The 14,115-nt window shown below is 57.6% G+C and overlaps 6 protein-coding genes across 6 annotated transcripts; 3 read left to right on the top strand and 3 right to left on the bottom strand.

Annotated features, from left to right (window-relative positions):
- Positions 1–350: 350 nt before the first annotated feature.
- On the top strand, positions 351–1,158 carry J3D65DRAFT_630684 (uncharacterized protein). The gene is made up of 3 exons (XM_066800858.1): positions 351–611; positions 670–869; positions 933–1,158. Exons 1-3 carry the CDS (start codon positions 590–592, stop codon positions 1,134–1,136), a joined length of 426 nt encoding a protein of 141 aa, XP_066654003.1. The 5' UTR covers positions 351–589; the 3' UTR covers positions 1,137–1,158.
- J3D65DRAFT_446908 (uncharacterized protein) lies at positions 992–2,531 on the top strand. The gene has a single exon (XM_066796307.1). The coding sequence runs from the start codon at positions 1,145–1,147 to the stop codon at positions 2,198–2,200; it is 1,056 nt and encodes a 351-aa protein (XP_066654002.1). The 5' UTR covers positions 992–1,144; the 3' UTR covers positions 2,201–2,531.
- J3D65DRAFT_447054 (oxidoreductase-like protein) lies at positions 2,532–5,372 on the bottom strand. The gene has a single exon (XM_066796309.1). The coding sequence runs from the start codon at positions 4,946–4,948 to the stop codon at positions 2,864–2,866; it is 2,085 nt and encodes a 694-aa protein (XP_066654001.1). The 5' UTR covers positions 4,949–5,372; the 3' UTR covers positions 2,532–2,863.
- Positions 5,373–6,625: 1,253 nt separating this feature from the next.
- On the bottom strand, positions 6,626–7,128 carry J3D65DRAFT_604673 (uncharacterized protein; the record flags this gene model as incomplete). The annotated part of the gene is made up of 3 exons (XM_066798290.1): positions 6,626–6,756; positions 6,812–6,883; positions 6,942–7,128. 3 exons carry the CDS (start codon positions 7,126–7,128, stop codon positions 6,626–6,628), a joined length of 390 nt encoding a protein of 129 aa, XP_066654000.1.
- Positions 7,129–7,576: 448 nt separating this feature from the next.
- On the top strand, positions 7,577–10,070 carry J3D65DRAFT_446983 (uncharacterized protein). The gene is made up of 2 exons (XM_066796308.1): positions 7,577–8,656; positions 8,710–10,070. The coding sequence occupies exons 1-2, from the start codon at positions 8,008–8,010 to the stop codon at positions 9,966–9,968; spliced, it is 1,908 nt and encodes a 635-aa protein (XP_066653999.1). The 5' UTR covers positions 7,577–8,007; the 3' UTR covers positions 9,969–10,070.
- Positions 10,071–11,659: 1,589 nt separating this feature from the next.
- On the bottom strand, positions 11,660–12,752 carry J3D65DRAFT_630668 (uncharacterized protein). Its single transcript, XM_066800857.1, has one exon. It carries the CDS (start codon positions 12,317–12,319, stop codon positions 11,867–11,869), a length of 453 nt encoding a protein of 150 aa, XP_066653998.1. The 5' UTR covers positions 12,320–12,752; the 3' UTR covers positions 11,660–11,866.
- Positions 12,753–14,115: the final 1,363 nt, after the last annotated feature.

The following is a 14,115-nucleotide window of genomic DNA, read 5'->3' as shown; positions in this document are numbered from 1 at the left end:
ATGGACATGGGCATGGGCATGGGCATGGGCGAGGGAGTAGGACACCGGACGAAGGGTGCGACGGGGTGGGTGGCGGGCGTGTGGTGGAGGTACGGTACTGTAGAGCGGTAGAGTCAAGACCAGAAATTCTGCGATGGCGCCCGGCGCGAGGATCCATCAGCGGATGTGCTGAGAGCCCAGAGGGGCGCAAAAAGCCGGAGATGGGCCGGGCAATCTCTTATCAGCGACGGGACCAGGACCGGGAGGCAGCTGCCGGGAAGGAGCTGAGCTGAGGTCAGTGCTCCACCCAGTCCCCCGCGCCCGCTTGCTAGTGTAGTCACCACCTCCGCTGCGCTACCTCCACAACCTGACGTGCTCCTGACCTTTCTTGCTCCTTCAACCTCCCCTCGCTTCCACCCGCTCTCCTCGACTCGTCCTGGTCCTAGTCCGGGAGAGCCTTACATTATCTTGGCCATCGCTGCTACCGCTTTGTCCTGTCAGACCTCAACGCCCCGCGGCCTTTCAACTTGCCTGTTGCGGACAAACTGTGGACCAAACTCACCTCGTCACCGGACACTCCGCCAACCTTGACTCAACACACAACGCGACCATGAATCTGACACCGACAACTAGTACGTCTGCTGCAGCTCACGAACACTCTATTCACGCCCCCAAGCTGACTCTTCGTAGCCCTGCAGGTGAAGCTCACCGCGTTGAATGACGGTGATCCTATCCGCGAACGCACTGTTCGCCTCTCCGTCGACGACCCCCTCACAATCGGCCGTGCGTCTTCCAACCGTGGCGTTGTTGCTTCCCACGACAACACCAAAATCGACAACAAAGTCATTTCGAAAGAGCATGCATTGATTAGGACCGACACTGCCGGCGAGGTGCGTCTCACCTTGATACTCATGCCCCTTGGTCCCAGACTATGCTGACGTTGCCTTCCCCAGCGTGTCTTTATCAAGGACCTGAAATCCATGCATGGAACCAAGGTCGACGGAGTCGTGGTAGCCCGCGGTGGGGAAGTCATTGTTGCGTCCGGCGCCAGCCTGGAGTTTGGCGTCAGTGTGATTCGTGGGTCAGGTAGGCTCCCGCCCAACTCCTCACAACCTCAACACTGCACGCAACACCACTCAGACTTCCACGTCCATTAACAGCACTAATGCGAATCTCCGGCTCAGAATCCTACAAGCCAGCCATGTACCGGCTTGAGTATCGGCATTGGGACCCTTTCAACACCCCTGGCCCGTCCGAGCACGACCCGGTCATCGACTACAGTGACATCAAGCGCGGCTATACCGACGATGTCAGCACCTACTCAGACGAGGAAGAGGATTGCCACATCGTGATCCCCGACACGTACTTGAATATGAAAGATGAGGGTGAGGACGAAGAAAAGTCCAGTCTTTTCGACGGAATCCACTTCGAGGATGATTCTTCGATTTCCGAAGGAGCGCCAGACGAGGAGATGGACTATCCAGAGGAGAGCGAGGTTGAGGAAGACGCCGACTCAGACTCAGATTCCGGCTCCAGCGACAGTGCCTACTATGGCCCTCTGCCCCGATCCACGACCCCTCCCGGTGAGCCCGACGAGATCGACCGCACTGATGAAGTACAAACCCGTTTCGGCCCAGTCAAGCGCTTTCAAAACAAAATCAACGACCTCCTTGACCAGCCTGGCTTCATGGACACCACCCTGGAGATCGAGGAGTATGTTGAGGAACATGTCGAAGACCAGCATTGTAAGGCTGTTGTTCAGCCTCTTCCTGAGGCGGCCTGCGACAATTCTGCTGCTTTGGAAGCTGTTTCGGCGGTCGATTGTCATGTCTCGCGCCCCAGCCAGGAAGACATGGTGGATGTTGACCAAAAGGTTGAAGATCTGACCGCCGAGGATGTTCATCAACAGATGGAAAACCTGATCGCCAAGGCCTATGCCGACGTCGCGAAAGCACATGAGTCGACAGGCCACAAACCAACGGGCCCCCGACCTCAGAAGAGGACTGTCGAGCAGGCTGAGCTTGATGACATCGAACCACGCCAGGACAAACAGCCAAAGGACGACGACAAGACAGTGACGTCGTCGCCAGCCGAAAGCCCGCGGAAGCGCACCACTGCTCAGTTCTTGCGCCGTGTTGCCCGCGACACCAGCATCTTTGCTGCGGGTGGTCTGGCCATGTTCCTCGGCCTGGCCAAGTTGCCCGACAGTCTTGGCCCATGAGGCCAACCCTTCCAAGCAGATATCTTCTTTGTGTCGCTTCAAATATCGGTCTGCTTACCTTGACGTGAGCCGACTGTTTCCTTCCAACTCCATCACACACGATTGCCCACGAACAAAGCACGAACAAATACGTCACACAGGGACGTCTGTCGGGCATACTGCAGCCGACGTCGAACGGTCCACATGTCCAGATCTGTTTGTTAAGGAAACGAACGAGAATCCTCTTTTCCAATGAGGAACGAGTCAGGGTTAACGGGGTCTGGAAACGGCGTTGTTTTGTGGTTCCTTGGGGTGTCATCGGTCAATTTCGTCGGTGGAGTGAACCGGATATGGGCCTTGCGAATGGTGTCGCCACTTGGGTCTTTTTTGTTCTTTTCTTTTCTTTTTTTTTTTTTTTTTCCCTCCCCGCTCCAGTAGGTAGTCAGTGGATCAATTCTCTTTGATATTGACTTTATTGGGAAAGCAACCAGTGAAATTATCTGCTCAAAGCATCTGCCTAGCTAGCATGCCAAGAATGGCACGACGAACATTCACCTAGCAGTCTGATTCCCCTGCTGCCTTACTATCCACAGCACGTACAACAACTTGACGCTCTCAACATGCAACCAAAGAAGGCGGAGGACGAGAGACACGAGGGCCCAACCAACGACATGCGACATGTCTTCAGAAATCAAACTCCTCGCTCACGACCTCGCATCCCTCGGCCTCAAGCCACGCCCTCACCTCCTCCCTGAAGCCCCTCCCAGCGCAAACGAACCACCTGCTGCCTCCGTTGATCCCGCTGCCGTCGCCATCGCGGCCGCTTGCTCCGCCCAGCAAATCCTCGCGCGCCATCCTGCGCGTCACGATCGCCGCACCCAACGCCTCCAGCTCCTGCACCACGGCGGCATCGTCAGTGCCAGCGGCGTCCGCCCCGCCGGTCAGAAACAGCGCCACGCGGCCCCAAACGCGCTGGGCGGCGGGGTCGTGGCGCCAGGCGCGCAGGAGGGCGCGAGCAAAGGGCGCGTCGGCGCGGCGTAGTGTCCAGAAGAGATGCACGGCGGTGTTGGTGTTGTGCTGTCGTGGTGGATTGGCACTGTGGGTAGAGGCCTCGAGGGCGGAGAGTTGGCCGAGGAGGGGCGTGATGCCGACGCCGGCGGCGACGAAGGGGATGATGTTGTTTGAGGTTGACTTCGATGTGGGGGGAGGGTGTTGTTGCGGTGGTGAGTGGGGGGACGTGATGGGGAGGAGCGAAAAGGAGCCGCCGAAGCCGCGGACGGGCAGGGAGAGGGGCCGCAGCGCGGAGCGGCGGCCAGGAGAGCGCGGGATGTGTTTGAAGAGAAACGACGTCGCAGGGCCGTTGGGGATGAGGCGAACGGTGATGGTGAATGTCGTGCTCGGAGCGACGTTGACGGGGGAAGCGGCAGGCGAAGGAGACGTGGAATCGGAGTGAGAGGGAGACGGGAGAATGAGGCGAGGCGCAGACGACACGGTGAACGTCCGGACGAAGTCGTCGTTGAGCGACTGCGGCTCGTCGTCGCGCATGTGGCTGTAGCCAATGTCGAGCTCCTCTGAGAAATCCAGCGCGACCCACTGGCCTGGCTGAATCAACGCAGGCCGGTCCAGAGAGAAGGTGAAGCGACCTATCGTGGGAGCAAGGAGCTCCGCAGCAGTGAGAGTTGCGCTGTTGGAGTCCACGCCTGCTTGTACTCCTGCTGGTCCGAGGTTGGCGAGAGTTGCCGAGACGCTGCTTTCTGAGGCTAGTGGGCGCACAGGGGGATTGTAGGGGCTGCGCTCGCCTGGAATTCCACGAAAGGAGAGCCCCTGGCGGACAAATCGGGATGCAGTGACGGTGATTCGAACAGCGAGGTTGCTGCGTGGGAGAACAGCCGCCGCAGCAGCACCTGCCAACGTCTCCGTAATTCCTGTCAGATAGAGGACATCACCAGTCTCGAAATCTGGAAAGCATATGCCGGCGCGAGGTGTTGACTGCAGATTCCCAAGCGTCTGATAAAGACGATTTCCAGAGTACTCGGGGTAAACAATAGTGGCGGTCTCCGAATCCTTCGACTGTGTGATTCGTACGAACCCAGGGGGACCGCCGCGGTGGTTTGTGTCCATGTCCGTTGTAGAGTTTGAAGAGCTTATGAAGAAAAGGTCTGATTTTTGGATCAGTTCTCGTGCCTCTGGTGATAAAATGCTCCCAGTCGACACAACATGCGGACTGGGAGTTGCGGGAACGATTTGCTTTGAATTCAGATATTTGGGACAGTTCCCCAGACTTTGTTCAACGTTGAAGAACAATTGAACGTTCCCGACACGCTCGTCTTCTGTATCCTGTAAGAGCTTCCGAGCAACCAGTCGTCCAAAAACTTTCACTCTTTTCCTCGTGTCCAGGTTAATCGGCAGGCCGCCAATCATTTTTCCAGGCGCGTCATCCCGGGTGACTTGTCCCTTCTCCTGGCGCTGCTTCCCATCAAACAGTGCCTCGATGACCGGGTCCGATTCTGCATTGACTTTAGCCTGGACTCCAACAAGAGAATCCCCAAGCGGTTGTGCAAGTGGTGGAGACCCGCCAAGAAGCGTCGTCCATGGCCGATTTTGAGAGTCGAGTGCACCGAGAGCGATGAGGGGAAAGTTGTTAAGTGCAAAGGCTGCCTGGTGTGTGAGTGTCGGGGCAGTGGGGTTATCCATTTCTCTCAGGGAGGGATTCATGAGTCGCTGGATCCGTCTTTCCCCTTCGGAGAAATTCACTGCAACGAGAGCCATGATCAACACAGTCTATGGCTTTCACTGGAGCATTCGTGCCGGAGCGATAGGCAAAGAGCGATTGTCGACCACTATCGGAATTGCGGACTATGACAAGGGGGCGTGAAAGATGTAGGATGATCTTCTGCGCTTTAGAAGAAGGCTCCTGCAATGGATGCGTTGCTTAGCGATGGATTTCTCGCTGATTCTCTGTCTGACCGCATTTGTCATCTAATGTCTAGATTTTCTCAGGTGTAGCTCCAATTCACGCTTTTGTATGCTTGATGGTGAATGCCAGAGCGGGCGTCATTCGAAGGATTTTGACGAATCCTGCCAAGAGGCTTTTGGATTATTCTTGACACTTGACTCCAGTGGCAGCTCCATATGATGACTGAAAGAACGTGGGTAGTCAGCAGTGGTTGCGATAAAGTCGAGGATACCTAAGCCAGTTGGAATTGGTCGAGTGCCGAATCCTTTCGTCCAGAGGCCACCTCAGCGGAGAGTATGCAGGCAGCAGGGCCAGGAGGCTTACCGCGGGGACTTTCCTCCAGGACGACGTGTGCGGGGGGTCGCGGGGGGGTTGGTCAGCGGCCGGGCCCGTTAGTCAGATGGACCAATCAGATTACGTCTTGCAGAACGGGAAGGAAGATTTCCGACTTCTCAGAATCTGTGGTGAATTCAGAGCACCGCACTTGACACAATTGTTTGCATTCAGCAAGGTCGCCTAGCTTTACCCTATTGCCTTTTCCTGAAGTTGTTAATCTTTAAGACCATGTAAGACCATCTCTTTCTAAGGTCGATGTTTAGGTCATCAGTGTTGTTCTTGTGCGCCTCCATGACTCACCAAAGCGCGAATTGGTTGCATAACTAATGCGTCTGATTTCACTTCATTTACTGCATTGGATGGAAAATTGGGGGTCGAGAGTTGATGGTCTGTCGCTACAGAGGAGCACCGGTGCAATGGTTGGGTACTAATGGGGAATGTGTTGCGAAGAGCAGCATAGGGAGACGACGACGGAGAGCCTTTGCAGCTTGGGTATCAACAACAGGAGCGGTCGTCGCAGGGCTTCGACTCGGCTCCAATTGCGTAAGTGATGTGCAATGCCCGCTGTAAACGCTGACGCGGAGCCCGGAGAGCAGCTAACCGAATACGGAAGCGACATGGCATCTCGGACGTCCGACAGCTCCGCCAGAACATCTGTCGCCGACGTCAGAGCTCGGCTATTACCGTATGCCCGGGTCGGTTGCTGTGCTGAAAGCGAGAGCTTCCCAGGAAGTGTCTATGTGGGCACAGACCATGAATGTACTTTTGAAGAATAAGTAGCTTGCATTGAGCTGATGACGGAATTGGGTTGAGAAACCACTACCGATTGGCAACACGGCGGCTCAAAAGCCTTGACCTGTGTCGCCAATCGAGAGGTTGCTGTTGTGAGTACATCAATGACCAAGCCGCGGCTGTCCCAGATTTGGATTGCGCTCGTGGTGTCCCGATGATTTCTCCCCATTTTTGATGCCACGCCTCTGGCGATTTTGCAAATCTTCCCTGGGCCCCAATGATTTTCCTGCATGTGCCTGAAGAATGGCCCGGTATGTAATGGCGTGGCAGCGTGTCTGGCCAAAGTTTGACTGCAAGGTCCAGTCAAGATGCGCTCCGGCGCATGTATCGTCAAAGTTTTGATCGTGATCGAATCGTCCTGTTTACTCATCCTCGGCGGGAGCGAACGGGTTCGCAATCTCCTCGCTGCCATCGAGCGGAGATATGAGAACAAGAAGAGTTCCGCGGGCGACAATCAAGCCGAGCGAGCGGTGAGATTCGTTGCCTTGGTCGTCTGGATGCCGTTTTAGCGGCTCGTACGAGGACAGGTACGGTGGGTGGAAGCTTACCGCGCATTACCTCCTTGACATTGTCCAAGACTAGGTTCATGAGCTGGTCATAACCTTTCAAGGTGCCGGTGACTGTGGGAGCGAGTAAGCGGCGGGGGAGGGAGGGAAAACGGAGCTTGGCGGGACGGACCTTCTCTTCCACCATTGAACTTGACCGAAATTTCCTTGTCCATGAGCTTGGCGAGGTCGAGGATGTTTTCCTTCTTGGGGCGGTCTTGGTGGTGGCCGGCATTGGCGCCGCCGCGGCCGCCTCCTCGACCACCACGGTCTCCACGAGGACCGCCTCTGCCGCCTCGAAAGTGGCCTCGCTCCGACATTTGGGGAGTGGAATTTGCAGGGAGTGGAGGGAAGGGATGGAGTGGAGTTGGCGATGGTAGTGTCGCGGGATGGAGCGCGGCGCACTGGACGGGACTGGAGCTAGAGGGATGCAGATGACGGCAGATGCCGGCGCGGACGGGGCGGTGGGGGGCGGCAGAATGGCGGAGCGCCCTGCCATGCAGATGAGGTGGCTGCGACTACTACCGCATTGTCACGGATGATTTGTCTGGGTATTTCGGAATGCACTGCCTCAGTAGGGAATAATGTAATTAGCAAAAGAGGCTCGCTCGTATGGAGAACGACCTGGGAGGGAACTCGGCCGGGGAGACGGACGTGGACGGAGGAGGAGGAGGCGACACGTGATGGGGTTCCTCCTCCTCCTCCCCGCCGCCTCCACTGCCCTGGCTGGCTGGCTGGCTTGGTTGCGTGCCGACTACCCGCGCGCGCTTTCCACCCCGTCGCATCGCAGTCCCGGTCCCAGTCCCCAGCTCCAGCTCCAGCTGCTCTGCGCCGCCGCCTAGTCCCATCCCATCCCAGTCCAGTCCGGTCCAGTCCACCCTCTCCGCCCGCGCCCTCATCAACGCCCTCTCCCGCACCGCACCCGCACCCGCACCTCTTCCCAGCTCCCACCCTCCCGACTCTTCCCTCCTCCCTCTCTCGCCTCGTCCTCAGTCCTCGTTCCGCTCTCTGCATCCTCCCTCTGCTGCTCCGCCGCCCCTCGCCCTCGCCCTCGCCCTCGGTCGCAACACGTCCCCGTAGCCGTGTTTCGCCCTATCAGTGGCGCTGCGCTGCGCTGGCACCGCCGCCGAGACTCCCCGTTCCGAACCCAATTCCGCTCTGCCTGAGCCCTGACCTGACCCCGTAGCGCACCACGAGCCATGGAGCCCCAACATCACCACCACCCGCACTCGTCCTCCACCACCATGACGGCCGAGCTGAAGCGCAAGCGGAGTCCTTCGCACGACCCCGCCCACGTCGCGCCTGCCCCTCCGCCAAAGACGGCAAAAACCTCGAACCACCTCCAAATCAACTACCTCGCCCGCCAGTACCAGGAAGATTTGCCCCTCATCTCAAACGACGACGCTCTACCTTCGATTCTCCAATTGTTGGGCGAGTACCAAGGCGTCCTCGACCGCCATGAGAGCATGGCCTGCAATCTTGGCGCGCGCCCGCTCGGCCCCATCCTCATAAAGCGTTTTGAGCGCTTGTTCGACGGCCCTCCCAAGGTTCTCAAATCCCACGGCAAGGACGGCGCCACCGTCACCTGGCTCGATGTTGTCGACTTTGCGCGCAACAAGCCCGAGCAGTTTACCCTGGGCCAAATGAGCGAGGGCGTCCGTGTTTGCCAGTTTTATACCAAGCAGTGCAGGGTCCAGATCAGCGAGGAAGACTTTGTCTTGATCAGCAGCGGAATACCTCAGAAGATGATCCCCCCGCAGCCCATAGTCGAGGATGAGGAAAAAGAACTCGGCACTCTGGAAATCTTGGAGAAGAACTTGGCTCAAGTCTGTCAGTTGGCGGACCAAGGTTTGTTTTGGCCTCCCAAGCCTGCAAATTGCTTTGCTGATTGTTTCCACCAGTCGCTGCGCGCACGCGTCAACTGAATCACCGTCTCAAGGGCCGTAAGCAGGCCATTCTCGATCGACGCGCGACCAACACCCCGGCCGCCGTGCGCGCATCCAGTCCTTCCAACGTCGCACTCATGAACGGACTGGGACAAAACGCGAGCGCTGCGCTGGCTGCATTGAATAAATCGCCCAGTCAAGGCGGCTTCGTGGCCGTCAACACGAGACCACCACCCGAGTCGAATGGACCAGAAGCCGCCAGGAATGAAGCGGCCAAGAATGGCGCGTCTCCTGCAACCCATTCTGATCTTTTGAGCAAATTCACCACAGTGAGCGACCGCCGCGGCCAACCGAGCTCCAACGGCGAGCATCTGCGCCGAGGCTCTGGCGCGAGCCTTGTCTCCACTGGCGGCCAGTCTTCGTCGGGGGCCAAGGCAGTGAGGCCCAACAGCTCCACCGCGGGACCTGCTGGCTCCAACGGACTCCCTTACACCGAAGCAGAGTACTCGCAGTTGCTCCTCTCGAACGCGTCGCCGATTCCCATTCCGAGCACACCATCAAACCTTGTCCCTTCTTACGGAGCGCGGGCTGGCACCGCTTTCCCCCAATCTACCGAAAAGGACGACGGTGGTCCTTTCAAGGCCGAGATGGTGGCTCGCATGGAAAGTCTTTCGAAAGGAGAAAGAATCCTGCCACCATGTGACCGCTGTCGGAGATTACACATGGATTGTCTCAAGAACCTGACAGCATGCATGGGGTGCACCAAGAAGCACGCCAAGTGCTCATGGAAAGAAGTGCGAGAGCCTGAGCTCCGGATGAGCCAAGTCGGGGAGGGTGAGCAAAGCCATTCGGACGTGGAAATGGCTGGCTACCCAAGCTCCGTCCTGAGGCAGAACCTGGCCAGCCCGACCTCTGCTTCACCTTCGGCGTCTGTAGCGAGCGTCGGCCAGGCCCAAGATGCTAGAATGGGAGGCACAGAGGCCCACCCGGGCCACGCGACACCAGGCCCAACGCACGCAGAGCCTCCAAAGCAAGAGAGACGGGCATCACATTCCGGGGAGAGCAGGATGGAAATCACGCCCGGTGATGGAAGAATGGAAGAGCGCTTATTGGAAACGCAACATCAGCACGGCCAATCTCAAATGTTTGAGCACCAAGGCCACAGCTTGGGCCAGGAGCGGCGAGACGGTCCCGACGCGAGCGCATCCAAACCACGCCCGGAGCAGCAAGGACAAGAGCACCACCAGTCGAACTTGCAATCGCTCGTAGCGTGAGACGGAGACGACGCCGAGGAAAAGACGTGGAGTTGGGACGACGAAGAAAATGACATCCACACACTATTACGTTGCTGCATTCTGAGATGCGTTTGAGCGGGACCCGGGTTCACACATTTCCCATCATGTCATTTGTTGGGGCGGCGTTTTTTTCTATTTCCTTATGTTGCAAACAAGGGAGGAGTGCTGTCGTTGTTGCGATCCATGATATCTGTCTGTCTTGTCTCTGGAGCGGACGACAACCTGCATTTGAAATTTTGTTTCGTTGGTGCTGCTGCTCTTCTTCCTTGCTCTTGGCTTCGCGTGCTAATGTACCGGTGCGATACTTCATCTTGCTGCCCTTTTTTGCGTCGTTGTTCGCCTCTCGCACTAATGGAGCGCAGTCCGTAGTTTGACGGCATATGAGCGGTTACTCTTTTTGTTTGGACATTGGGTTGGGGGGGGGGGTGTCTTCATCTGGCTAATTGAGCCTTGGGCCTGTCTGTCTGTCTGTTGCCATTGATGCGCGTGAAGGTGTGCAGAGGCGTCGGTCCGTCTGGTCCGGCTCGCTCTCGTCACGGGCTTCGATTGGTTTGGGAACGCGGGGGTGTGTATGTAGGCAGGGTGGGTGTGGGTGGGTGTGGTCGTAGTCAGATGTAGCAGTGGCGCGATTATCATCCGACTCCCTGTTTCCTTGAGCATCCCGCCCAGTTCGTGCAATCAACCGCAGGGAGTGCCCCATGCAGTAGTATATCTCGTCTGACCCAGATGTGGGATTCCTTTGCGGTGTGCCTGTCTACATCCTACATTCTGCTCACCTACCACTATGTACTCTTCGTCTTTGCCTGCGCGCTTTCCCGTTCTGTCGCCCCCTGACACCTTACCTGCTCGGCCTCAGTGTGACACGTACTGAAGTCTCCACTTCTTCACTGTCGCAGGACGATAGGTGTCAAAAGCAATGACGCCTCCTGGCACTGGGCACGGCCGCATCTAGGGAGCCATTATTTGTTCGACGCCTACTACTGTGACAGTCCCGCAGCGGCTGGGCGATTCGCACCATCTCCGCGCCATCTTTCACCGGTAAACATGCGAACCTACCTACCTACACAGCCATTGCGCCGTGGCCTCGAGGCGCACTTGCTCCGATCAGCGTTCGTAAGGGACAATTTTCATCCGCTGAGGCTTTTTTGTTTTCTCTTGATGCGTCATTTTTGTCTGCAGCGACGAGACGCACCGAACGGCGAAGAGTCAGGACCGTATCCGGGGTGTTGTGGGTTAGGTGGGAGCTATCCCACCAAGGTCGTGGGTTAGCCGTTCAGCGGGACTAAATTGGCGGCAAACCAGTCCGTCCGCCACGCGTCGCCGCGTGTCGGCGCATCCTGCTCCCACGATCTGTTCAAGGGACTTGTTGAGTTTGTAGCCAGCGCCCGTCATTTGGCGCCGGCGCCGTCTGTCAGCCTGCTTGTCTGTATGTAGAGTAGAGGAAGGACAGGCGGCCAAGCGTGCGCGTGCGCAAGCGCATGCGTCGAGCTGCACCCCATTGGCCTTGCAGCAGTAGTCAGTACATACTCTGGCGGCTACCTACCTCGACTCCGCAGCAATCCAGACCTCGACCCCTGAGGCACTCTTTTACCGGGTAAAGATGCTGCCACTGCTGCAGCCGCTGTCGATGCCCCACAGGCACCAGTAGAATATAGATGCGCCTTGGAACGTGCCTTGCCCATCATACCACCTCTTTTCAACATGAAGCAGCGCGGGCGCGCCACATGGCCTTGGAGCCTCGAATCGGGGGCGCGTCACCGGCCGCACGCGCCGTTGGCAGGCGCTCGCGTCGAGGCAGCCCCCCAGACGATTGACGAACGACAAGAGTTAAAACAAGAGGTTCGTGGATAAAACGGCACCGCCCGCCCCGCTCGCCATCACTTGTCGTTGTTCGCCTTCGCCGTCGTTTTGCGGTGCGCTGCCGCCGCCGCTCCGCCCCCTGCCTGCCCTGAGCTGAGGGAAAGAGAGGGAGAGAAAGAGGGAGAGCCCGAGCCCAGCCTAGCCCAGACCGCACACGTTCGTCCGCCGGCCAGCGACAAGCCCACGAGACAGCCAGCCAGCCATCCAGCCAGCCAGGGCCATCCGGGACGCCTGGTGTTTTTTGATGCGAGGGAGGGCGGTTCGGTTGGCTGGGTGGATGTGCCGGGCGTCGCCATCAACAGGTCGTGACTGGGATGTGTGGACCGGGATGGGCGCATCCGACCGGTGGACGCTCCGGATCTTGTCGTCGCGGTATGATACAGATTGCTTGGAATGAGGGAGAACGGTGACGTGGTGAGGGCGTCCGCCTGGGATAAGAATGTATGGAGTTCCAGCGTGCAAAAGGCCATTCAAAACGCGTCTGTTTAGCATTTTGGACATATGCAGGTCATGCCGAGCGGGTACGGCAGTCGAGGTGGGTGGCAGGGATGGGCGGGCCTCGGAGTTGATGTTAAGGGCGAGTAGTTGTCCGAGAGCAGGCCCCGGGGTGCGGAGGTGGCGTGGCTTAAGCAGCGGAGCGGACGGCAGTGGAAGGCTAGAAGGCTAGAGAGCAGAAATAGGACCGGAAGGAGACGGATATTGGCGGCATGTCGTCAGGAATGGATTGGGCGATGCACGCGGAGAGTGGTGAACAGTTGAGCTATTTCTTGTCGTTGGTGAGAAGAAAGACTGGAGCTGGGGACCTGATGCGGTGCCTTTTTTCTGCCAAGAGTGTCCGCCCCGAATACGAGCTGCGCGGCGGAGCTGCCTGAGGTGTGCTCTGGCAGCGGAACCAAGCGAGACGCGTTCACGTCGTGCATCACTCACTCGCCGTCGTCAACGTCAACGCCAGTCCCTCTGTCCGCCCGCCAACCTGACACAAGGAACATCTTTGGCATCACCATTCTTGGCAGAACACCAGTGTCTATCGTCATCGACGGCGAATGAGTCTAGACCCAGCAACCCCGCCCACCTCTCCCTCCCGCCTGGAATGGCGAGACTTCAGCCGCAAAGATTCTACAATTCCTCATGGGCGCCTCTACTGCCGCCAACCGCGTCATCGTTCCGTGTCGTAAGCTCGACTATTTGATGGGCCCGCCTCCAACGTCAACACATGCCATGCATTCCATGCGCGTGGCTGTTGTCTCCGCGTGAGGCTTGGGAGCAAATTCGTGGCTTGCACAAATGTCACAGCTGTGAGGCTCCGCAAACTTGGGGTTGAATGCTGCCTTTTACTGTCCGTTGTAGATGCTTAATTTCTCTTGAAAGATCCGAAGTAGTAAGCCAACTATAGTATGGCTCATACACTTCCTAGTTTTGTATGTGCCAACGACTTTTGGCACCAAGCTTCGGACTTCGACAAAAGCGCAATCCCACATTTTTCTAGGAACCGGCGACAGTGCCCCAGACGTATCCTTGCGAGTTGTGCCATACTCGTGGCCGGACGAAATGCATCGGACTGCAAGATTCGGCTGCCAGTGTCTTTGAAACTACACCTGAATGGAGGCTGTCACTTCGCGAAAAATGATTTTGCGCTGTGTATACGGGATCTTAGAAGGCAGAGAAGGGGACCACGGCTTCGTCCGCGTCTTCCGCCCAAGAAACGAATAAAAGAACGAACACGAAAAGTCGCGGCCGCAAGTTCAAGACTGGTCCAGACAGACTATCGAATACCACAGTCGCGACGTTCGTCAGCACTACTCAAGACAAGATGACGCAACTTCCTTGGAGATCGACAGGCCCTTTTGCGGATTGGCATAAGCTTACACGGACGAGCTGCGGATTCTTATCTGACTTGGCGGATCTGGTCGACAACCAAGGGGACCGGATACCAGCGGGAGCAGTGCACGAGCCACTTGAGTCGCCATCTGCTCTCGGTGTCCGCCCTCCCTATCTCAACTCTCTCCCGGATGTCGTCTCGCTTGCTCCCGAGATCTTTCGGTCCGCCTTGACTCTTCAGACGTAGACACCGGGTGTGATTTCTGCGGCTCCCGACAACACTGCCCCTTCACCAAACAGTCCAGTCCATCCCGCGCATGACTCAATGTCCAAATCTTAACCACGCTTGTTGCTTACCAACAACCACCCTTGATGCGCGCCGCAGCAACGTCACCCTCAAGCCCTGCTACCACTACCCGTTACTTTGTGCCAGCGGACGCCGGGGTTT

This window comes from Phyllosticta citribraziliensis (assembly GCF_038025025.1).
Source record: "Phyllosticta citribraziliensis strain CPC 17464 chromosome Unknown J3D65scaffold_8, whole genome shotgun sequence".
In the NCBI taxonomy this organism is placed as follows: domain Eukaryota; kingdom Fungi; phylum Ascomycota; class Dothideomycetes; order Botryosphaeriales; family Phyllostictaceae; genus Phyllosticta; species Phyllosticta citribraziliensis.
This window is presented reverse-complemented; position numbering and strand designations above follow the sequence as displayed.

Bases quoted from the DNA above. Each gene is read 5' to 3' on its own strand.
- J3D65DRAFT_446908 (XM_066796307.1), top strand. From the start codon at position 1,145: ATGCGAATCTCCGGCTCAGAATCCTACAAGCCAGCCATGTACCGGCTT.
- J3D65DRAFT_446983 (XM_066796308.1), top strand. From the start codon at position 8,008: ATGGAGCCCCAACATCACCACCACCCGCACTCGTCCTCCACCACCATG. The intron at 8,657-8,709 runs GTTTGTTTTGGC...TGTTTCCACCAG, and splicing joins CTGTCAGTTGGCGGACCAAG to TCGCTGCGCGCACGCGTCAA.
- J3D65DRAFT_447054 (XM_066796309.1), bottom strand. From the start codon at position 4,948: ATGGCTCTCGTTGCAGTGAATTTCTCCGAAGGGGAAAGACGGATCCAG.
- J3D65DRAFT_630668 (XM_066800857.1), bottom strand. From the start codon at position 12,319: ATGGCCTTTTGCACGCTGGAACTCCATACATTCTTATCCCAGGCGGAC.
- J3D65DRAFT_630684 (XM_066800858.1), top strand. From the start codon at position 590: ATGAATCTGACACCGACAACTA. The intron at 612-669 runs GTACGTCTGCTG...GACTCTTCGTAG, and splicing joins GAATCTGACACCGACAACTA to CCCTGCAGGTGAAGCTCACC. The intron at 870-932 runs GTGCGTCTCACC...TGCCTTCCCCAG, and splicing joins GGACCGACACTGCCGGCGAG to CGTGTCTTTATCAAGGACCT.